General features: G+C 47.8%; 1 protein-coding gene and 1 long non-coding RNA gene across 3 annotated transcripts in view; one reads left to right on the plus strand and one right to left on the minus strand.

The window, feature by feature from the left end:
* The window catches only part of Myo81F (Myosin 81F), a 128520-nt gene that overhangs the window by 74483 nt on the left and 36659 nt on the right, over positions 1–17378 (minus strand). For both annotated transcript variants that reach the window (XM_070527328.1, XM_070527329.1), the window contains one exon: positions 15591–15697. In XM_070527328.1, coding sequence (XP_070383429.1) covers positions 15591–15697 — 107 coding nt within the window. The remainder of the gene's footprint in view (positions 1–15590; positions 15698–17378) is intronic.
* Positions 12889–14756, plus strand: LOC139050708 (uncharacterized). Its single transcript, XR_011509041.1, has 2 exons — positions 12889–13262; positions 14631–14756. It is a non-coding gene; the product is annotated as an uncharacterized lncRNA (long non-coding RNA).

Raw genomic sequence — 17378 nt, forward strand, 5'->3', positions numbered from 1 at the left:
CTCAGACATCTGGATAAGCCCCGCAACAATTGCAGACTGAAAGGAAAGAGAGGAAAGGCAGGATAGTTAGCCAGACGCACAGATTACGTAACAGAAGCAAGACATGCTATATATACCGTATTTTCGCGATTCTAAGCACCCCCTTCTATTTTCGCGAACAAATTGGGGAAAAAAGTTTGCATGCGAATCTTAACACCCCCTCCCCCCCCCCCCCCCTATTTGTTAGGAAGAGCGCGTAGCCAAGACTGCCAAGCGCGCTTGCTCGCTCTGTCATCGAGCCGGAGCCGTCGGAGTCCCGAGGTGGAATGGCGTCCGCGGCGCGATCTTGCCGCACAGCCGGACTGCAGAGCCGCGCGGACTCGTGAGTGGCAGTGATAGTGACTAAGCATCCGACACAAGCGGTGGGCTCACTGTCTGCACCGATTTTTCTTTTTGATGTTTGCAAAATAAAGCGTTATTTCTCGCACCCGTCTCGTCGTGATGCCACAGCGAAAAGGGGGAGGGGGGTCATTCTAGATTTTTCGAATCTAAGCACCCCCCCCCCCCCCCCAATCACTTTGGGCATCGCGATCATGAAAAAAAGGGGGTGCTTAGAATCGAGTAAATACGGTATTTATATATAACAAAACCGGAGAGTACGCCACGACGTCTGCGTGGCGCATGCGTGCCTCGCTGCAACAGTTGTGGGCGATGCGTTTCGATTGCTTCGGTAAAAAGCACACATTGCATTTCTGTTTGGAGCCCTCGAACTTACCTCCCTTGCACTAAGCCTGGAGTGCATCCACAACCGTCGTGGACGCTTCATGCTGTCTAATTATAATGGGGCCTTTGTATTGTTCCTAAAGCGACCCACAACCAATCTTTGTGGCACTTCTTTTTTTTTTTTTTAGTGCCACATAGAAAGCTCCAGTATCCAATCTTGCCGTGGTAAAGCGGAAAAGCACCGTGGAACATTTTGTATCCTAATTTTTCGATCTGCAGTCGCGATCGTTATCATGAAGTTGCACGCTGGGAACATGCTGGAAACAGTGATTGGGTGATCGCGATAGCGATGGCACACCGTCATTAGTGAGGAGCGATAAGATATACGTTTGTAGGGTCTATTAATGTAAGCCTGGCATAATCAGACGATGTCATGGTTTCTCGCAGGAAAACCATAGAACTAGGGGCACCGTGCACAAATAAAAAGGGCACTCATGTTCGCTGCCATGTTATGAGGGCGCCACGTCCCTGCCGTTCCACTCGAGGAGGTTTTAGAAAAGGACAATCTGGAGTGGCAGCGCTCGCTACCGCTTGCCAGAAGAGGTGAAACCAGCGCTCAGGTGCTTCTCTTTTGCGAATGCAAACGCCAGGGTATTTGGAAAATAACAATAAAAAAATCACGAGCTGCTCCACTCTGTGAAGGTGGATGAGCAGCGAAACTGTTTAGCGCACGACACAGAGATGACACGCAATTTTGAACAAAAGTATTGAATCATTTATTGTATTGTTCGGCGGCCATCATGACGAATGGTACGCACATACATCTATTTATACACATTTGCATACACCATACATGTATGTATGTATGTATGTATGTATGTATGTATGTATGTATGTATGTATGTATGTATGTATGTATGTATGTATGTATGTATGTATGTATGTATGTATGTATGTATGTATGTATGTAAACATAAAGTGAGATTCTGCCGGGATCCGGCAGTTGAAAAGGCACTTGTAGGTGTAGGACGCACGTAAGAAAAAAACTAGGCTTTATTTCCTACGTTTCGGCCGGGGTCCGGCCTTCATCAGGGCCTTCGTCAGGGAAACAGTGACACAAAAGGATAGACAGTTGGGCGAGTTGGTGACCCTTTCATTCGAATACCTAATCGAACAGCACGCCATTCGATTGGTTATTCGAAAGCTTCGAAAATTCGCACACCCATAGCCCTGATCGACAGCCAAACAGACGTTTGTTAAACATTGTTCACAAGGAGAAAGGTAGGAGGGTAATGACCGGTAAGCAGGAGAGGCTCATTTGATTAGTAACACATGCATCTGGCCTGATATTCGTCACCGTTGTTAACATAAGGGCGTGGGGAAACGCAGAAAGAGTGAGAGCGGGTGGCGATGCAATATTGCCCATCTATAATGGTTGACTATAACCTGCGTCACAAATATATAGCCAAACTTATAAATGGTCCTTCGCGATGCACCTGTCTCCGCCATACGGCCCTCCCCACCATTCCTGCCTCGAAGAACTTCAAACGTCGCTTCGTTCTCACTGTTTGTACGACTTTACGACGAAGGTGCCTAATGCGTGCTCAACTGTGTGTACTAAGACGTCGACACAGTGATGGCACTGTGTCGACGTCTGAGTGCGGGTTCGTTCGCATAAACTGCCATTTGCATTTCGGCATAGCTTATGTACATGAACATAGCATGACATTATAGTCGTGACCTGTGCGGTGCATAGACATGAATATTGCGTAATAAACGTTGAATATACGATGACAAGAAAACCTCGCTGCACAGATTCAAACATATATGCGCTGTATCTACATAATGTATTTTTTCAGGGACATCTTTGGTGAACCAAAAAAAAAAAGAAGGGGTGAAACTGTGCCGATTTTAAACGGTATTGAATGGAAAGATAACGGCTCCGTCCACATGGATTAATTCTTTGACGTTGCAAGTACCGCGTTCACGCACTAAAATGGGTCCAGGAACCACCTGACTCGTGGCCAATCCCCCACGGTGGACATGCACCAAAATCATTCAGGATGACAATTCCTGTCACGCTCTCCAGAAGAGGAAAAACTACGTTGTCAAGGCCTGGAATGGGAAACGGCTCGAAAATCCGTAGAATTGTAAGGAATGGGATTGCGCCACAGTCAACCACTCCATATTCCATGAAATGGAAAGGGACAGGAATTGACATCTACCATTCCGCAAAAACGATACGTTGCTTATAAAAACTGTCTGCGCACATTCAACGAACCACGCACGTGTGTGTCCAACATGCATTCGATAGACTGGTGGCACATTTCCTTGGCTCTTTCGATTTCATTTCGTGGTTGTCACACGGGTCTGTCACACGGGTCTGTGGTACACGGGTCTGTGGTATACCTAAATGCAAATTTTACTTGCCAGAACATATTACGCTTCTTATTTACAACAGCCAGCTTGCTTACGTCACATATATAAGGTGCTGCCACTTAGTGTGGGGCACGGCTATCCTGGCCAATATCAGTAACTTCCATACAGTAAAGAAAAGCAGTTCGTACCAATGATATCTACATTTTTACAGCAAAGCCGAATATGGGAGTTACCCAACCCTTTTTGTGCGGCGGAGGCGTGATGGGTATCGAGGAAGCATAGGCGCATTGTACGAAACAGAACCGACGCAGTACAGACCAATATGCGTCAGATAGAGTGGACACAGTGGAAGCACTACGCCCGGATACAGCGAATCGTTTGGAAAGACTCGGGTACAGCGAAGGAGTTGCTCCGAATGTAGTGGAGCACTTGCAAAATCTTAGGTAGTTTTCGAGCAACGTCAAACCAGACTCCTGCAGAGTTTCCTACCGAAAGGAGTGAGAACTCCCTTGTACAAGCCTTGCTGTCTTTGACGCATGGGTTACCCTGATTTGCATATACCTGCTAAGGTGTAAATTCTTGTTTTCTTTTTGCATGAGCGCTGCCCTTGATTGGCGGGCGGCCGCAGGCCTGTGCGTAGCTTCCACAGCACTGCACGTTATTAGTGAGGCAAAGAGACTCGCAGGGGTGTTCCCCGCAGGTTAGATCCGCAATGTTACGTAACCATGGAAACGCGAAAAAGAAAAAGAAAAAAAGGAAACCCAAATAAGAGAACACTGCCGCCTAGCGAATAGAGATCACCGTTTCGTAACCACTCTTCCCCATCACGAGCGGCGGCTGTGCCTTTCGGAGGCGCGCCGCAGTTTCGTAACCTGTCGTCTGCTAAGCGGAACGTACGAGCAAAAAAACAAAAAACAAAGCTATAAAAGGATGTTGAAATCCGACATTCTGGAAAATTCGGCGGCGCCACCACGACGAAAGATAAGTAAAAAAAGAGGATCAAAACGAAATATTCTGTTGCGATTTGCCGAGTGCCTTGACGCAACTAACGCAACGCTCGGCCGGAAATAAATCGCACGTGCGCTCCCTACACGAACGAGACCCTGAGGTTAAAGGCGAGACGCCGTGTGCTATACGCTTGACAGACGACGGTTGCGAAACCGCGACGCCGAAAGAAACGCGGAGCAGAAGTCCAGCACAAATCTCGCGGAAATCAATAAACGAATAAAATATGAAATCCTCGTTCGCCTCTAACTATCTGTACTAACGAACACTCCGCCAGGAGGCGCCTCTTACGCTTGCTGCGAAATACCTTTTAGCATAGAGTTTCTCACTATAACATTTAGAGGGGAATCTGGAGCCACCGTTAATGGGAGTTTCATAAGGGGCGCTGTGCCGTCATGGGAATGCCGGTATGTGTGTCTGCGAGGCTTGTGTTAATTGACTGGTGTTGAAAGAGGCTTCGTCTAAAACGTGAGTATGGCTACACAAATAACGCGTTCTTAAAGTAAAACCTTCATAAAATGTTTCCATTCACGCATATTACATATTTGCTCACCTACAATGCACGGCCAACCGAAGAAAAGCAACAACATACGACAAACTGTTTCAAAGCGAGCGCGAATCTTGTCGTCTGTTCTCCAACTTTAGCGGCCCGCTGATACATTTTACATATCATATAATTGTACATGCAATAAGAAATTCTCATAGTTAAACAAAACAAGTTTTTGTGTAATAATAAAGCTAAAACTGCTTTTTACGCGCTGTTTTAGTAAAAAAATTATACATTGTGACAGACGGATCGGTGCTCTTCTGGCTGTCCGAGAACGATCCCAATCCGAAGTCATAATATACCGGCATTCCCATGCATACCACAGCACAGCAGCGCCAGATTTCCCTCTAGGTAATGTTGTGAGAAACTCTATGCCTTTTAGGTTCCTCCACATAGGGACCACAGAAATACGCGGTAGCTGCAGCGCCGTCTGGCGGCACCAGTGCGGCATCATGCACCTTAATTAATCTTGTTTCATGATTCACGACGCACTCGTCTCGTCTCCTATATGGAACGTGACCTCCCATTCGGTACCGCAGAAAACATTCCCGTTACAGTGCCTTCATTTCTTTTATATTATGGCGCTATCTTCGACGTTCTGCTCATTTTGTTCGGGCTCGCATATGTGGGTACTTTTTCCTTCCGGAAGCGGACATTAAACATGAAGCACCCCCAGGTAAGTGTGTCAGAGCGGTTCGCACGGTATGAATCGTTTACGACTATAGCATGTAGGCGCGTGTACGTAGAAGTGAACACAAGTACAGAAAGTTGTGGCTAAATGTGTAAGTAACGAAGACTGCTATGCATAACGTTAAGGGACAGAAAGAGAGCGGTTTGGATCAGAGAGCAAACGGGTATAGCCAATATTCTAATTGACATCAAGAGAAAAAAAAAATGGAGCTGGGCAGGTCATGTAATGCGCCGGTTAGATAACTGTTGGACCATTAGGGTTACAGAATGGTTACCAAGAGAAGGGAAACGCAGTCGAGGAAGGCAGAAGACTGGGTGGAGCTACGAAATTAGGAAATTCGCGGGCGCTAGTTGGAATCGGTTGGCGCAGGACAGGTGTAATTGGATATCGCAGGGAGAGGCCTTCGTGCTGCCGAGGACATAAAACAGGCTGATGATGATGATGATGATGATGATGATGATGATGATGATGATGATGTAAGGGAATCTCCTGCGACCGGCACCGTGACTAATGCGGATCGAGGCGTACGCCTGACTTATGTTTCGCGACAGGGAGTCAAGAGGCGATAAGTTTTAGGGGTACAGGGAAGTAGGTGTTCCTCCCTCCTCAGTGCTACCTCACAAGGCCTCCAAATTCGTACGGCCCGCGGATAGGGCGCGAAGCCTATACGCAGGCAGGCCATCTGACGCAAGCTGCCACGCCCCTTTTGAAAACTTTGAAAGAGAGCCAGTGGCGTCGGATGTGGGAGGGCACGAAATGAACTTTCAAGTTATTTAATTCGTTCGTTCGTTCGTTCGTTCGTTCGTTCGTTCGTTCGTTCGTTCGTTCGTTCGTTCGTTCGTTCGTTCGTTCGTTCGTTCGTTCGTTCGTTCGTTCGTTCGTTCGTTCGTTCGTTCGTTCGTTCGTTCGTTCGTTCGTTCGTTCGTTCGTTCGTTCGTTCGTTCGTTCGTTCGTTCGTTATACCGGAAGCGATAAGAATATTATGCAAATCCAACGCTCATGTCGCATTCTATTTGAAGCGAAACTTTTGCGAAGCGCTCAGTTAAATGCTATAAAATTGAATGCGACACGTACAAGTTCCCCTTGTTGTCATCCTAACCAATGCGCAATCTCATGCGTACTTCACGCAGCACACAGGTCAACTTTAATGTCGTGCAGTGTTTATGTGATATACACCGCACACGGGCCGTGACGAAATGCAAATAGCGGCTCACGCCAGTGCACACCGCGCAGAGACGTCGACGCACTGACGTCACGAGGTTCGAAGGCGACGTTTGTCGAGGGAAAGAAATGGCGGCGAGGACAGATACGTACGTTGACAGAATTAAGTACGACGCGAAGGGCATTGGAAAAAAAAAAGACAGCCGTCTATTATTCGAGCGCGTTCGCTCCGCTTTGAAAAATGCGGTATTGTCCATGGGAGGCTGACAAGAATGCAGGAACGACTGACCGCGTCTCGGGCACCTTTACAATTCCGATTCCCACGTCACTCCTCGGACAATAGCGTTGTTTGTGTGTGTGTGTGCGTGTGTGTGTGTGTGTGTGTGTGTGTGTGTGTGTGTGTGTGTGTTAGTGAGTGAGTGAGTGAGTGAGTGAGTGAGTGAGTGAGTGAGTGAGTGAGTGAGTGAGTGAGTGAGTGAGTGAGTGAGTGAGTGAGTGAGAGAGAGCAAGGATAGGAAACGTAGAGAGGTCAACCAGACGAGCACCTGGTTTGCTACCCTACACTGGGTGGGGGAAAGGGAATACAAAGAGAAAAGAAGGGAGAGAGTAAGCACTGAGTGAGTGTGGGAGGATGCACAGGCACACTATAAGGGGTCTCTTAAGCCGGTGCACTTCAAGTATTGTACCAGTGCACGACGAATCGCTTTTCGTGCCACAATCAGGAAGCTTGATAAAAGCACAGCTCTTCGGAGCTCTTCAGAACGAAGCGCCCCCATTCGAGTATGTGCGGCATTAGCCTACCTGCATACACGTGCTGCCGGGCTAGCCGCCGCGGTAGTCCAGTCGCTACGGCGTCGCGCTGCTGAGCTCAAGGTCTCGGGTTCGATTCCGACCGTGACGGCCACGTTTTCGATGTGAGCCGCAGGCGAACGAGCGAGCCGCTGCTGCAGGTGCCAAAAATGCCGCGGTGTTCCCACGCCTTCTGCGTCCTCACTTGTACGCCGCATACGAGGAAAATGGTTCGTATTAGAAACGAGCACTGTGTATATCAAATGGTTTGAGCAGTTCTGGGACTTGCCCGAATTTTTTCTGTCTTAAGGGTTTACGGGGTTGGAACCTTCGTGTTGAAGTACGTGCGTAATAAAGGAAAATAATGTAATAAAAGGAATTAAAGGAATTCGTCCTGTTCCGGGACGAATTTTTCTTCAACTGCTAAGCTTTTCTTTCAAGGAACCCGTATGAGTTTCCTTTGTAGCACTTAGCTGCGTTTGGGTGGATGTCTCATTTCCCCTTTAATAATTACTTCTCGCCAGTTTCCGGGTTTGCGCAAAACTATAACGTGAAGTATGTGCGGTTTGTGCCTTCATTTAACCGAAATGAAAAAAAAAAGCGACAAGTCGGAAATGCCGTCTCGGCACTTCTCTAACGGCTCGCGCGCGCTCTAAAAGGCTCGAGGCAGCGACGCGGGACCGGCTGCCACCGTCATCAGGAGTCACTGAGAAAGAGAGAGAGAGGGAGGGAGAGGTAGAACAGCCCGCCATAACGATCGGACGCTGACCAAAAATAACGCTCCGCTCCCGCATCGACTCCCGAGGCACGTGCACCAGCCGCATCAAACAGGCACGTCCGGAGCAGAAGTGCGCGCCAGGTATACTATTGACGCCTTCGGCGGGCCGTCACGTGAACAGGGCGTGGTCCTCCTACGCGCAGGAAGACTCTCGCTCGACGATATCCGGTGTGCGGAACGAAGAACTTCGCATAAGTGTTAAAGAATAATTCGGCAAGTATACGCACACGTCGCTTACACTGTATGTAGCACGTACTACATACACACACGCACGGTCACACGCATTCGGTATAGTGTACCCGTTACAGGAACACTGGCGTTCCGGTCCCTGCTATATATGCCCTCGTGTTCAGAAATGTGCAAATCGAAGCGGAGGGCACGCCACTCGCACGCTCTCATTCGACTGAGGAGGCTTATATTGTGCTTCGGGAAATCTCCTCGGCCATTTCTGAGTTAGGTATTTACGAGTATATAAGCAAGCACCCTCTCTAAGGGGTTGCAGTGGAACCGTTTTCATCGCAGTTAATATAGCCTAAAAAGCGCTGTTGAAGCGCAGTGCCCATTTCAGTCGAAGATGACGCATCTATCTATCTATCTATCTATCTATCTATCTATCTATCTATCTATCTATCTATCTATCTATCTATCTATCTATCTATCTATCTATCTATCTATCTATCTATCTATCTATCTACTGCCTGTCTGTCTATCTACCTACTATGTATGTATGTATGTATGTATGTATGTATGTATGTATGTATGTATGTATGTATGTATGTATGTATGTATGTATGTATGTATGTATGTATGTATGTATGTATGTATGTATGTATGTATGTATGTATGTATGTATGTATGTGACTGATGTACATACAGACTGACCAACCGGTGTAAACTCGGCGCACCGCGATATTCGTATCGTCGCGGTTGCAGGAGTCGCACAGAAATTCAGCCCAGCTGGCCTAAACGGTCTCTTAAAGGGACACTAAAGTGAAAAATGATTTCTTCTGCATCAGTAAATGACCGTTCTACAACACCAAAAACACCACTCTTGCAACGCTAAGACGTTTGGTAAACCAGAAAAAGCGCAATAACGAAATACGGTGGCCACGCCTACTTAAGTTCGCGCGCCTGGGGGCTGTGACGTCTTGGATTTTGATGGCATCTTCTAGGGCCTGCTAAATATATAAAGCGGTACAGATTGACTACATTAATTGTGTTCTTAGGAAACCAAATATTAAACACGGCAAGTTTCGGGAACCCTTATTAAGCCAACGCGGCCCAAATGCTAAAACATACTTTGGAATAAATGCTAAAACATACTTTGGAATCCCTGACATCACGCTGACGTACCGGCGCTGGGGTTTCAGTGCGAAATTCAAATAGTGATACTTGGACCTTCATTTTCTCATCTAATAATCAAACTATTTTTTTAAATGACTGCCTGCAGGGTTCTGAAACAATGCTTCATTAGTCTAAACTGATTTATTGTTTCTCTTTAGTGTCCCTTTAAGTTCGAACTCGCACGTCCCCGAAACGAGGTACGTGCGCTACGTGTCGAGAGCGCCACACAGAGAGCAATGAATGCCGGGGTGACGTACACTTCCGCTCGATGGAAAATTACGACACCGCTGCAGCGCATCATTTGCGGCAGTGACCGTAAGAGGGCGCGGCACGTCACTTCCGGCGGCGGCCGGAAGTTCCCGCGCAGGGTGCGACGCCGGAAGCGCGGCAGAACAAATCAGGCTGCGGGGCCGGAAATGCAAAAGGGGGCTTGAACGAGGAAGCATGCCCTCTGTGGGTGGAACCACACGAACAAAAAGATAAAGAAACGCTTCAGAAAAATAAGGCAGCGTGCAGATAAGCTGCTCCTCAAACGAAGTTGCAATGTTTTTCTTCTTCGCCGTTATCTTGGGCAGTGTGTCAACCGGACGGCATGCGCGGATACAGTCGCTCAAAGGTCGACATCCAGAATGATGAACAGAAAATCAGGGCTATTTGATTTCAAAACCAAACTATAGGGTGCCGAAGAAGCAGTGGCCGCTGTGTGCCATAGGAACAGAGAAAGTAGTCAAGAATATATGCTTCCAATTATATGGCATTGAAATGCGTATTATATATCCATGGAAGAAGAGTGTGTACATTTCGGTGCAACGTACTCGACAATTAGGAGCGAAGCGGATCTGTGCGACCAACGCGGTCTGGAACCGCCAACCCGGGGGGCGGATCAAACGCGACACAGCGCTATGTGCCACCGACCACAGCATCTAAACCTTCATAAGCATAAAGGTCTCCTGCGAAAACGTCTCAAAGAGCTAATTACCTCTATAAAATCTAATGTATGTAATAACTGTAATATATGTTACAGTTGTAAGAAACCTTAAAGGCCGAGATACATGGAGCGTTCTTCTCGACGAATCCCGCACAGGAGGAAACGCAGCGGCGGCGCGAGTCCGATCGTTGTCTTGGCGGAGAAACAAAAAAGAAAAATGTGGAGTGAAAATGCGGCGCTTGCCGCCTCAGGGTGGCCAGACGAGGCAAAACTGCCTTAGTCAACATGAAACGCTCAGATATGGTCTTTCTTTACAACAACATAGAACGCATGGAAAACCCGAAAACTTAGTGTAAAGCTTTAGGGTGTAATGTATCAGTATAATTTGTGCCTACCCGCCGTGGTTGCTCAGTGGCTATGGTGTTGGGCTGCTGAGCACGAGGTCGCGGGATCGAATCCCGGCCACGGCGGACGCATTTCTATGGGGGCGATATGCGATGTCTGATTTTCCCTTTATTCATTACTTCTCTCCACCTTGCGGGTTTCCGCAGAACTACTACGTCAAAACACCCGTGTACTTACATTTAGGTGCATGTTAAAGAGCCCCAGGTGGTCAAAGTTTCCGGAGTCCTCCACTACAGCGTGCCTCATAATCAGAAAGTGGTTTTGGCACGTAAAACCACATAATTTTTATTTTGTGCTTGTCTAGCGGATATATTGCGTTGGAAATGAGCGATGTGCCTACGCTGTACGTAATCGGAAAAGACTGCTTTGTTACATACGTGTCTCCGTCTCTATGATCATTACATTCGACCCTTCCACTATGCCGCAATACGGGACGCTTCTGCACCGCGCAGATAAGCTTATCGTTAAATTGCACGCGAGCTGCCTTTGAAGTCGTGGCCACGTGTCGCCAACACAAGGTGCCAAGCCCGCGAACAGGGAAGCGCGAAGAGCAAGCGCCGGCGAGCAAGCCGGAAGTGACGGAGGCGTCGGCCAGTGAGCCGTGATTGGCTGCCCTTGCTGGCCGCTTCCGGCAGCGTCCGACGACGCGCGTCAAATGTCTGGCGGGTCCTGATCGGCGTTCTTCTCGACGCTGGGCGAAAAATCGCAGACTTGCCGCCGTAAAAGCGCTCCATGTATTTTATTTAACAGCTGGCCTTCGATCGTCGCACCCTGCAACCGAGTTGCGGCAAATGCCCTTAGGAGAGCAAGTCCGAGTATCTTGTTACTATTTGTTTTGAACACTTATCCTCCTGAGTTCTGGCTATGGAGCATTTGTCCAACATATTGGACATCAAATACTCCGCCACTACCCAGGCCGCAGCATGTTTTAGCCTGTAAAACCGAACTGTCCAATATTTTAGACACCTACTAGCGCCACCTATGGAGTTTTGTTGAAAATGCTTTAGTAGTTTGGACACCAGGGGTGTTTGCAATGGCGGCATTCAGTAGCACGGCTTTCTACGGCGACCACCGAAAAAGTAAGTTCTATGTCTTATACTCTATCGCTCGTTCTCTTTCTGTGATGAAATTTTCAATTTTAAACAGATCTTGCACTTTTAAAGCCATTTTTAATATTAAGTTTGCCCTTTGCTACTGCATATCTACTACCCCAAAAATGACCGGGTAGAGTTCCAGTGTCCAATATATTGGACATCATGCTGTGCTAAAACAGCCGATAATTGTGAAATACTAAAGTTAACTTTACGTCTCTGTAACGCAAACATCAATTTCTGAAAAGCTCACAAAAATATGTGAACTTTAATACATCTCGGAACTCGGGAGGATATATACGACCAACAGGAAAGAGAAAGCGAGGAGCAGGCTGGCAACAGCCACCGGAAGGAGCACAATGCCTACCTATTGTTCAGAAGGGAGGTGACAGCAACACAGAAATGGAAGATAGGAAGAAGGGGAGGAAAGAGGAAAGGAAGAGCAACGGGACAAATCTAAAGAATAGAGTAGAACACAGCACAGATCACACACAGTAGGGCCGGTCACTGAAGGTCACGCTAATACAGAGTGTTAATAGAGTGGTTTCGACGCTACAAACGCGAACCTAAGTTAGTTAACTCTAGAAAAGTAACTAGAGTGCGATGAGCCTGATCACGTTTCGACGCACAACCACTGGGGTACAAACATTCTTCGAGTGTCGTACACCGCATGTCGAGATGATAGTCTCTCACTAGCGACATGCGCTGCGCACTGAAAGCGGGGCACAAATATAAGGTGCTGAAGTGTCTCGCAGCAGCCACAAAACGTACAAGTTCCGAGTATACGAAAACGGGGAAAGAGCCAAATAAAGTCGCTTTAAAACGGCAGAAAACGGCCAGATCAATTCGGTTCATTAAAGGAATGGTGCGCTTGACGGCGTATGTTTGTTGTGGTGAGAATATTTAGGCAGCGTTCGTTGTTTCGCTGCGTTATTACGTAGGGAATGGACCTCGTGACCGGCACATGTGTGACGGTATAGTACAGTTATACACGCCGTTCGATCGACATGTGCGGCGTTGTCATCCTATCATGGTCGGGCGGTGACGTAGTTTCCGTAAAACCTAAGTCCATAGAGAAAGAAAAAGACTAAGAGCGGACACTCCGAGAAATCTGGCCTCAGGAACTACGTCACGGCTACGTAACGAACTATTGCTCTCATCAAACGCCAGGGGACGCAGGCGCAAAAAAAAAATAGAATGTTGTAATGAATTCTGCTCAATCGCTTTACAAAATAATAATTATACACCCAAATTTGGCGTGTTTCTGATACATAAAAGCAGAATTTATCGAAGACACCTTCCGTGCTTTTTGTTCTTCATTCGTACTGCCATCAACACCAATCACCATTCGTCCATCGAGAAGAAATCAACGACACCAGCGGCGTGCCAGCGGGAACGTCTCGTGAACGTCGGCTGCGGCGGTGTTCTTGTGTGTGAGAAAGGTGAGTCACGTTTTTAAGCGAAGCTTGGAGTAATTGACTTGTGAGCGCGACGAGGTTCGCTAAAAAAAGCAGTTTGCGGCTCTATATGAGGCGGCTAGACGCGAACAATGCGAAAAGCATGCCCCCTCAAGAAAAGCGTAGCAAGAGGGCTGTACTAGCTGTACTTCCTTGCTATCCCCACCGAGATCGGCATAATCTTTGTTGGTTGCGTTCCGTGAAAATAATCAAACTACGCGCAGCTGCCATTAACTTGCACCGGTTCACGGCTGTGCACTGCACTGCGACTCGCAGCTTGTCAGACGCCATCGAGACGCTGCGTCTCGGTTTGCGAGGGTAAACCGTTCTTGCCCAGCGCTGTTTGCGATAACCGCGGTATCGGCGTTCCATTGAAATAGTTCGTGTTGGCGGATTAAAAATGATCTGTTGGACAACGCTTAAGGTCAATATCATGAATTGCACATTTCAGGAAAATTGCGGTTTCGAGAAAATTGAATTCCTAAACCGCGTTTAAATGATCGCGTCACGGTTGACGGTCTTTTCGTTGGCCCGTTCTAGAGGCTGACGAACGCTGGAAAGAACATAAAAGACGCCACGCTGATTCAGACCGAAAACGGCGTTCCGGGGATGGGCGCTACCTAAATAAAGAAAGCAGGACGTTAGGCACGCTGTAGCCAAGTTTTGCTTGCTCGTTTCCCTCATAGAGTCAGGGCTCCTGAATATTATAACGATATTGCTTGCAAACAATGGCATGCGACATAAACAGCGAGCATAGCTTATTGCGTTTGGTACTTTGCGAGGTGTGTATCTACGGCTCCGCACGGACGGACGCTGGTGAATGCGTCCGTGCGGATTGTTTATACAGAAAAGTAACGGTGGGGAAAAGCCAGCAATGACTACTGCATGTACTTATTGCGGCGGCCATGTTGGGAAGTACTGCGCCTTCTAGTAATTTTCGGTTCCTTATCAGTTTTTCGTGGCGAAGACATTGCACAACGTATTGTCGCGTAGGCGTGGCGAGGCGCGCATTTGAACAAAGGCCTCGTATTTGGACGTTTCGAATGTATCTTCATCACGCTTATGTGAACTTCTATTTTGCCTACCAATGTACTCCTTATACTGAGTACGTACAGGGATGTCGAAAACTTCCCAGGCCGCGATGCCCTCCATGGGATTAAATAGGATGGCGGCCTGGGAACTTTTGAACACATCCTTGTAAGTCCGGGTTATATGAGTCGGAGGTCAGGATGTGTCGGTGGTTTTATATTGTGCATCGGTTCGCTATTCATTCAAAGCGGTTTCCTGGTAGAGTTATGACGTGTACATATGTTTTTGGTAATTAATGAAGCGTGCACTTATTGATATTTTCAGACCGTGCTGATGCCATGCCGTCCGGCGGTCCAAGCTACGGCAGCTGCTGCTGTGTGTCGTGGTGCTTTGACAACGGCAGAACCCAGAAGAAGCCTATCTTGACTTGGAATAAAAACATTGCGGAAACTCTGTCTCTTTGATACATATGAGCGCTTGTACCAAAACACAGAAGACAAGCGCGATGGATAAAGCCGTAGTGAATTATGATTACCTCTGTCTCCATCCGTTACAACTTAATCGAAATAAAAATTGCGTCACTACCTCAATTCACACCAAATATTTGACTAGACAAAAGAGTGAATCGCTAAATCAAAGCGACAAATAAATGCGTTGCCACTTGGGTGACGAAAAGTGGTCTGAAATGACAAGCTTCCGCGACAGCCCAACGTCGGTTACGAAGGGTAATCCAAATTTCGCGCCAGCGAAACCGAAACAGGAAGTGCAGGCCAGTTGCTCTCATCAACCGCCAGGCGCGCTAGGGTCGATTGGGCCGCTGGGGGTGTATGGGAGTGGCCACTCTTAACTTTTTTTTCTTTCTCTATGCTAAGTCTGCGGTAAAAAAGAAGAAAAAAAAGAAGCCTCTTTAATTAAAGTAAGCTGCACAATAATATTACCGTTACTAACTTTCCAGTATTTTTCTAGACCAAGGACGCAGGAACTTGTGCTCTGCGCTGGCCAGTGTTATGCAAGTAATAACGTGAATAATTTTAAACAACGGGTGTACATAGCACTATTAGCGTAACACCGACACGTTTGCAGAGCTGCAGGTCTCGGGCGACAACCTCCAACGTACCCACAAGACGTGGCCCGCTAAAAGAACGTTGCTTCTTTGGGCCACTGAAAAGCACCGTTGCTCGTGCGGCACACACCGAGCATTCCACAGTTGCCCGAAAGGGAACGGGCGTTACCCTCTTACCCGAAGAAGACCGGTTGAGTGCCAGGAAGGAATCGAAAGGATACGTATATCTTGTCCTTCCTGTAGCGTGTCCTGAGGTTGTTGTTGATGGTGTCCTCGTCGATGCGGCTGAGCGCCGTCATGTCCGGCATCCCGAGCTCCAGGCACCGCCCTGTGCACAGCAAGGATAATAGAGGGAGAGGGGGGGGGGGTGAGAATTTGAGTATATAGCCTCCCACGTGACTTCTAGAGAGAGTACACGTGGTTTATCGGTAACATAGACAAGTTGCAGAAATTGACGTGTATACGTATACATATAGTTGAAACTCTACTAGCGTCATTGAGCTTCCTATGGAAACAACTATAGGAGGGAATCTGACGCTAGAGCCCAACAAGGACTGCAAGTACGGAAGTTCAAACAGCCGTCGGATACTTCTTATGCGACCCCCTTTGGATACCACTGCTTTCTACACGGTACACTGCTTTCTACACGTGTAGCGAAAAGCTACACGGTATTTTTTTCGACGAAGGTGTGTGAACTGACACCCCGTAAGTCCCACGGTGAACGAGCTAAAACATCTCCAAGAGAGAGAGAGGGGGGGAGGAGATTCTTGATGTTGGGAAGGAAAGGTTGGGGTAAAGTGCAGCGCAGTAACTGTCTCTCAGCAGCGCCGCCTGGGCCCGCACAAGCAAGAGAGGAGGACCAGCTCGCCGCACGCCCTTCCCTCAACACCCGATGAACAGGTCTATAGCGTTCCCGCTGAGAAGCTGTGTGCATACCACATCACGGCGCATACACTAGTCTCTAAACATAAAAGCAGAACTACATAACCTCGTCACTGAAGTTACCTAAACAGGCGATAAAGCGCCTCAGAAAGGCAAGGCAACGTTTTGATAAGCGGACCTATCTTTGTCAAAGGTCTTCGACAAAGATAGGTCCACCTATCGAAACGTTTATGTAACTTCTATACCGCGGTGTTTTACTCCATCTGTCGGCCCGCTTCTCGATTTTGAATCGGGTACTGACAAATTACCCGCGATTTTGCGTCGGTCTCGTCACATGCGCCATCAAGGTGTAACGTCGATGGCGGCGCTTCTCATCAAGTCAGGGAGCCTACGCATGCAAATTCTATACCAGCGTTTGACTGCATATAGGCTCCCTAAGCCACCGTTGTGAGACGCCTGGTACAGCTACCAGGGTGCTGTTTCTGCTGCGCCGCAGCAGTTGCGTCGCGTACAGCGCCGTGCGGCGTATACCGTGAGAACACCGTCCTAGAAGCTCGAGGGAAACCCTGAACATTGCTATCCGTTTCATTGCATCGTCCTTCGGGTGAAACTGACAATATTTGTTTTGTGTCTTTGCTGGATTGCAAATGCTTTGTTCGCGCAACATTTCCGGCGTCCGAGACGCGTACATTGAAGCAGTCGCGCGCAAAATGAATAACCTCAAAGCCATCGACTAGACAGAAGGTACAAATGTGCGCGCCATGTTTACACGTCTGGAGAGAAATAGAAACCTCTTCGACGCAATTGCATAGTAGCTGCGGTTACATGAACCCGACAAAGTGTCCGCTTGTCCGGCCGAAAAAAGAACACACGACCGTCGTGTCCATGTAACGTTTTCAGGCAAGGTCGAGGAGAGAAGAGTCGCGTTCTTTCAATCCGACTGCAAGCTTGGGCTGGGCTGACTCGATAAACCCTCTTGTCAAGGTTCACGTAAACGTGATCGATTCGTGCTCGATAAGCTAGACATCTGACTCGACTCACACGCGTCGAGTGCATGTAAACGAAGCCGGCATAGCTATATGTTGTTCTATTTTGACGCAACTGTTTCTTGGTCTCTATATAACGCC

The sequence above is a fragment of the Dermacentor albipictus genome, chromosome 10 (assembly GCF_038994185.2).
Source record: "Dermacentor albipictus isolate Rhodes 1998 colony chromosome 10, USDA_Dalb.pri_finalv2, whole genome shotgun sequence".
Lineage (NCBI taxonomy): Eukaryota > Metazoa > Arthropoda > Arachnida > Ixodida > Ixodidae > Dermacentor > Dermacentor albipictus.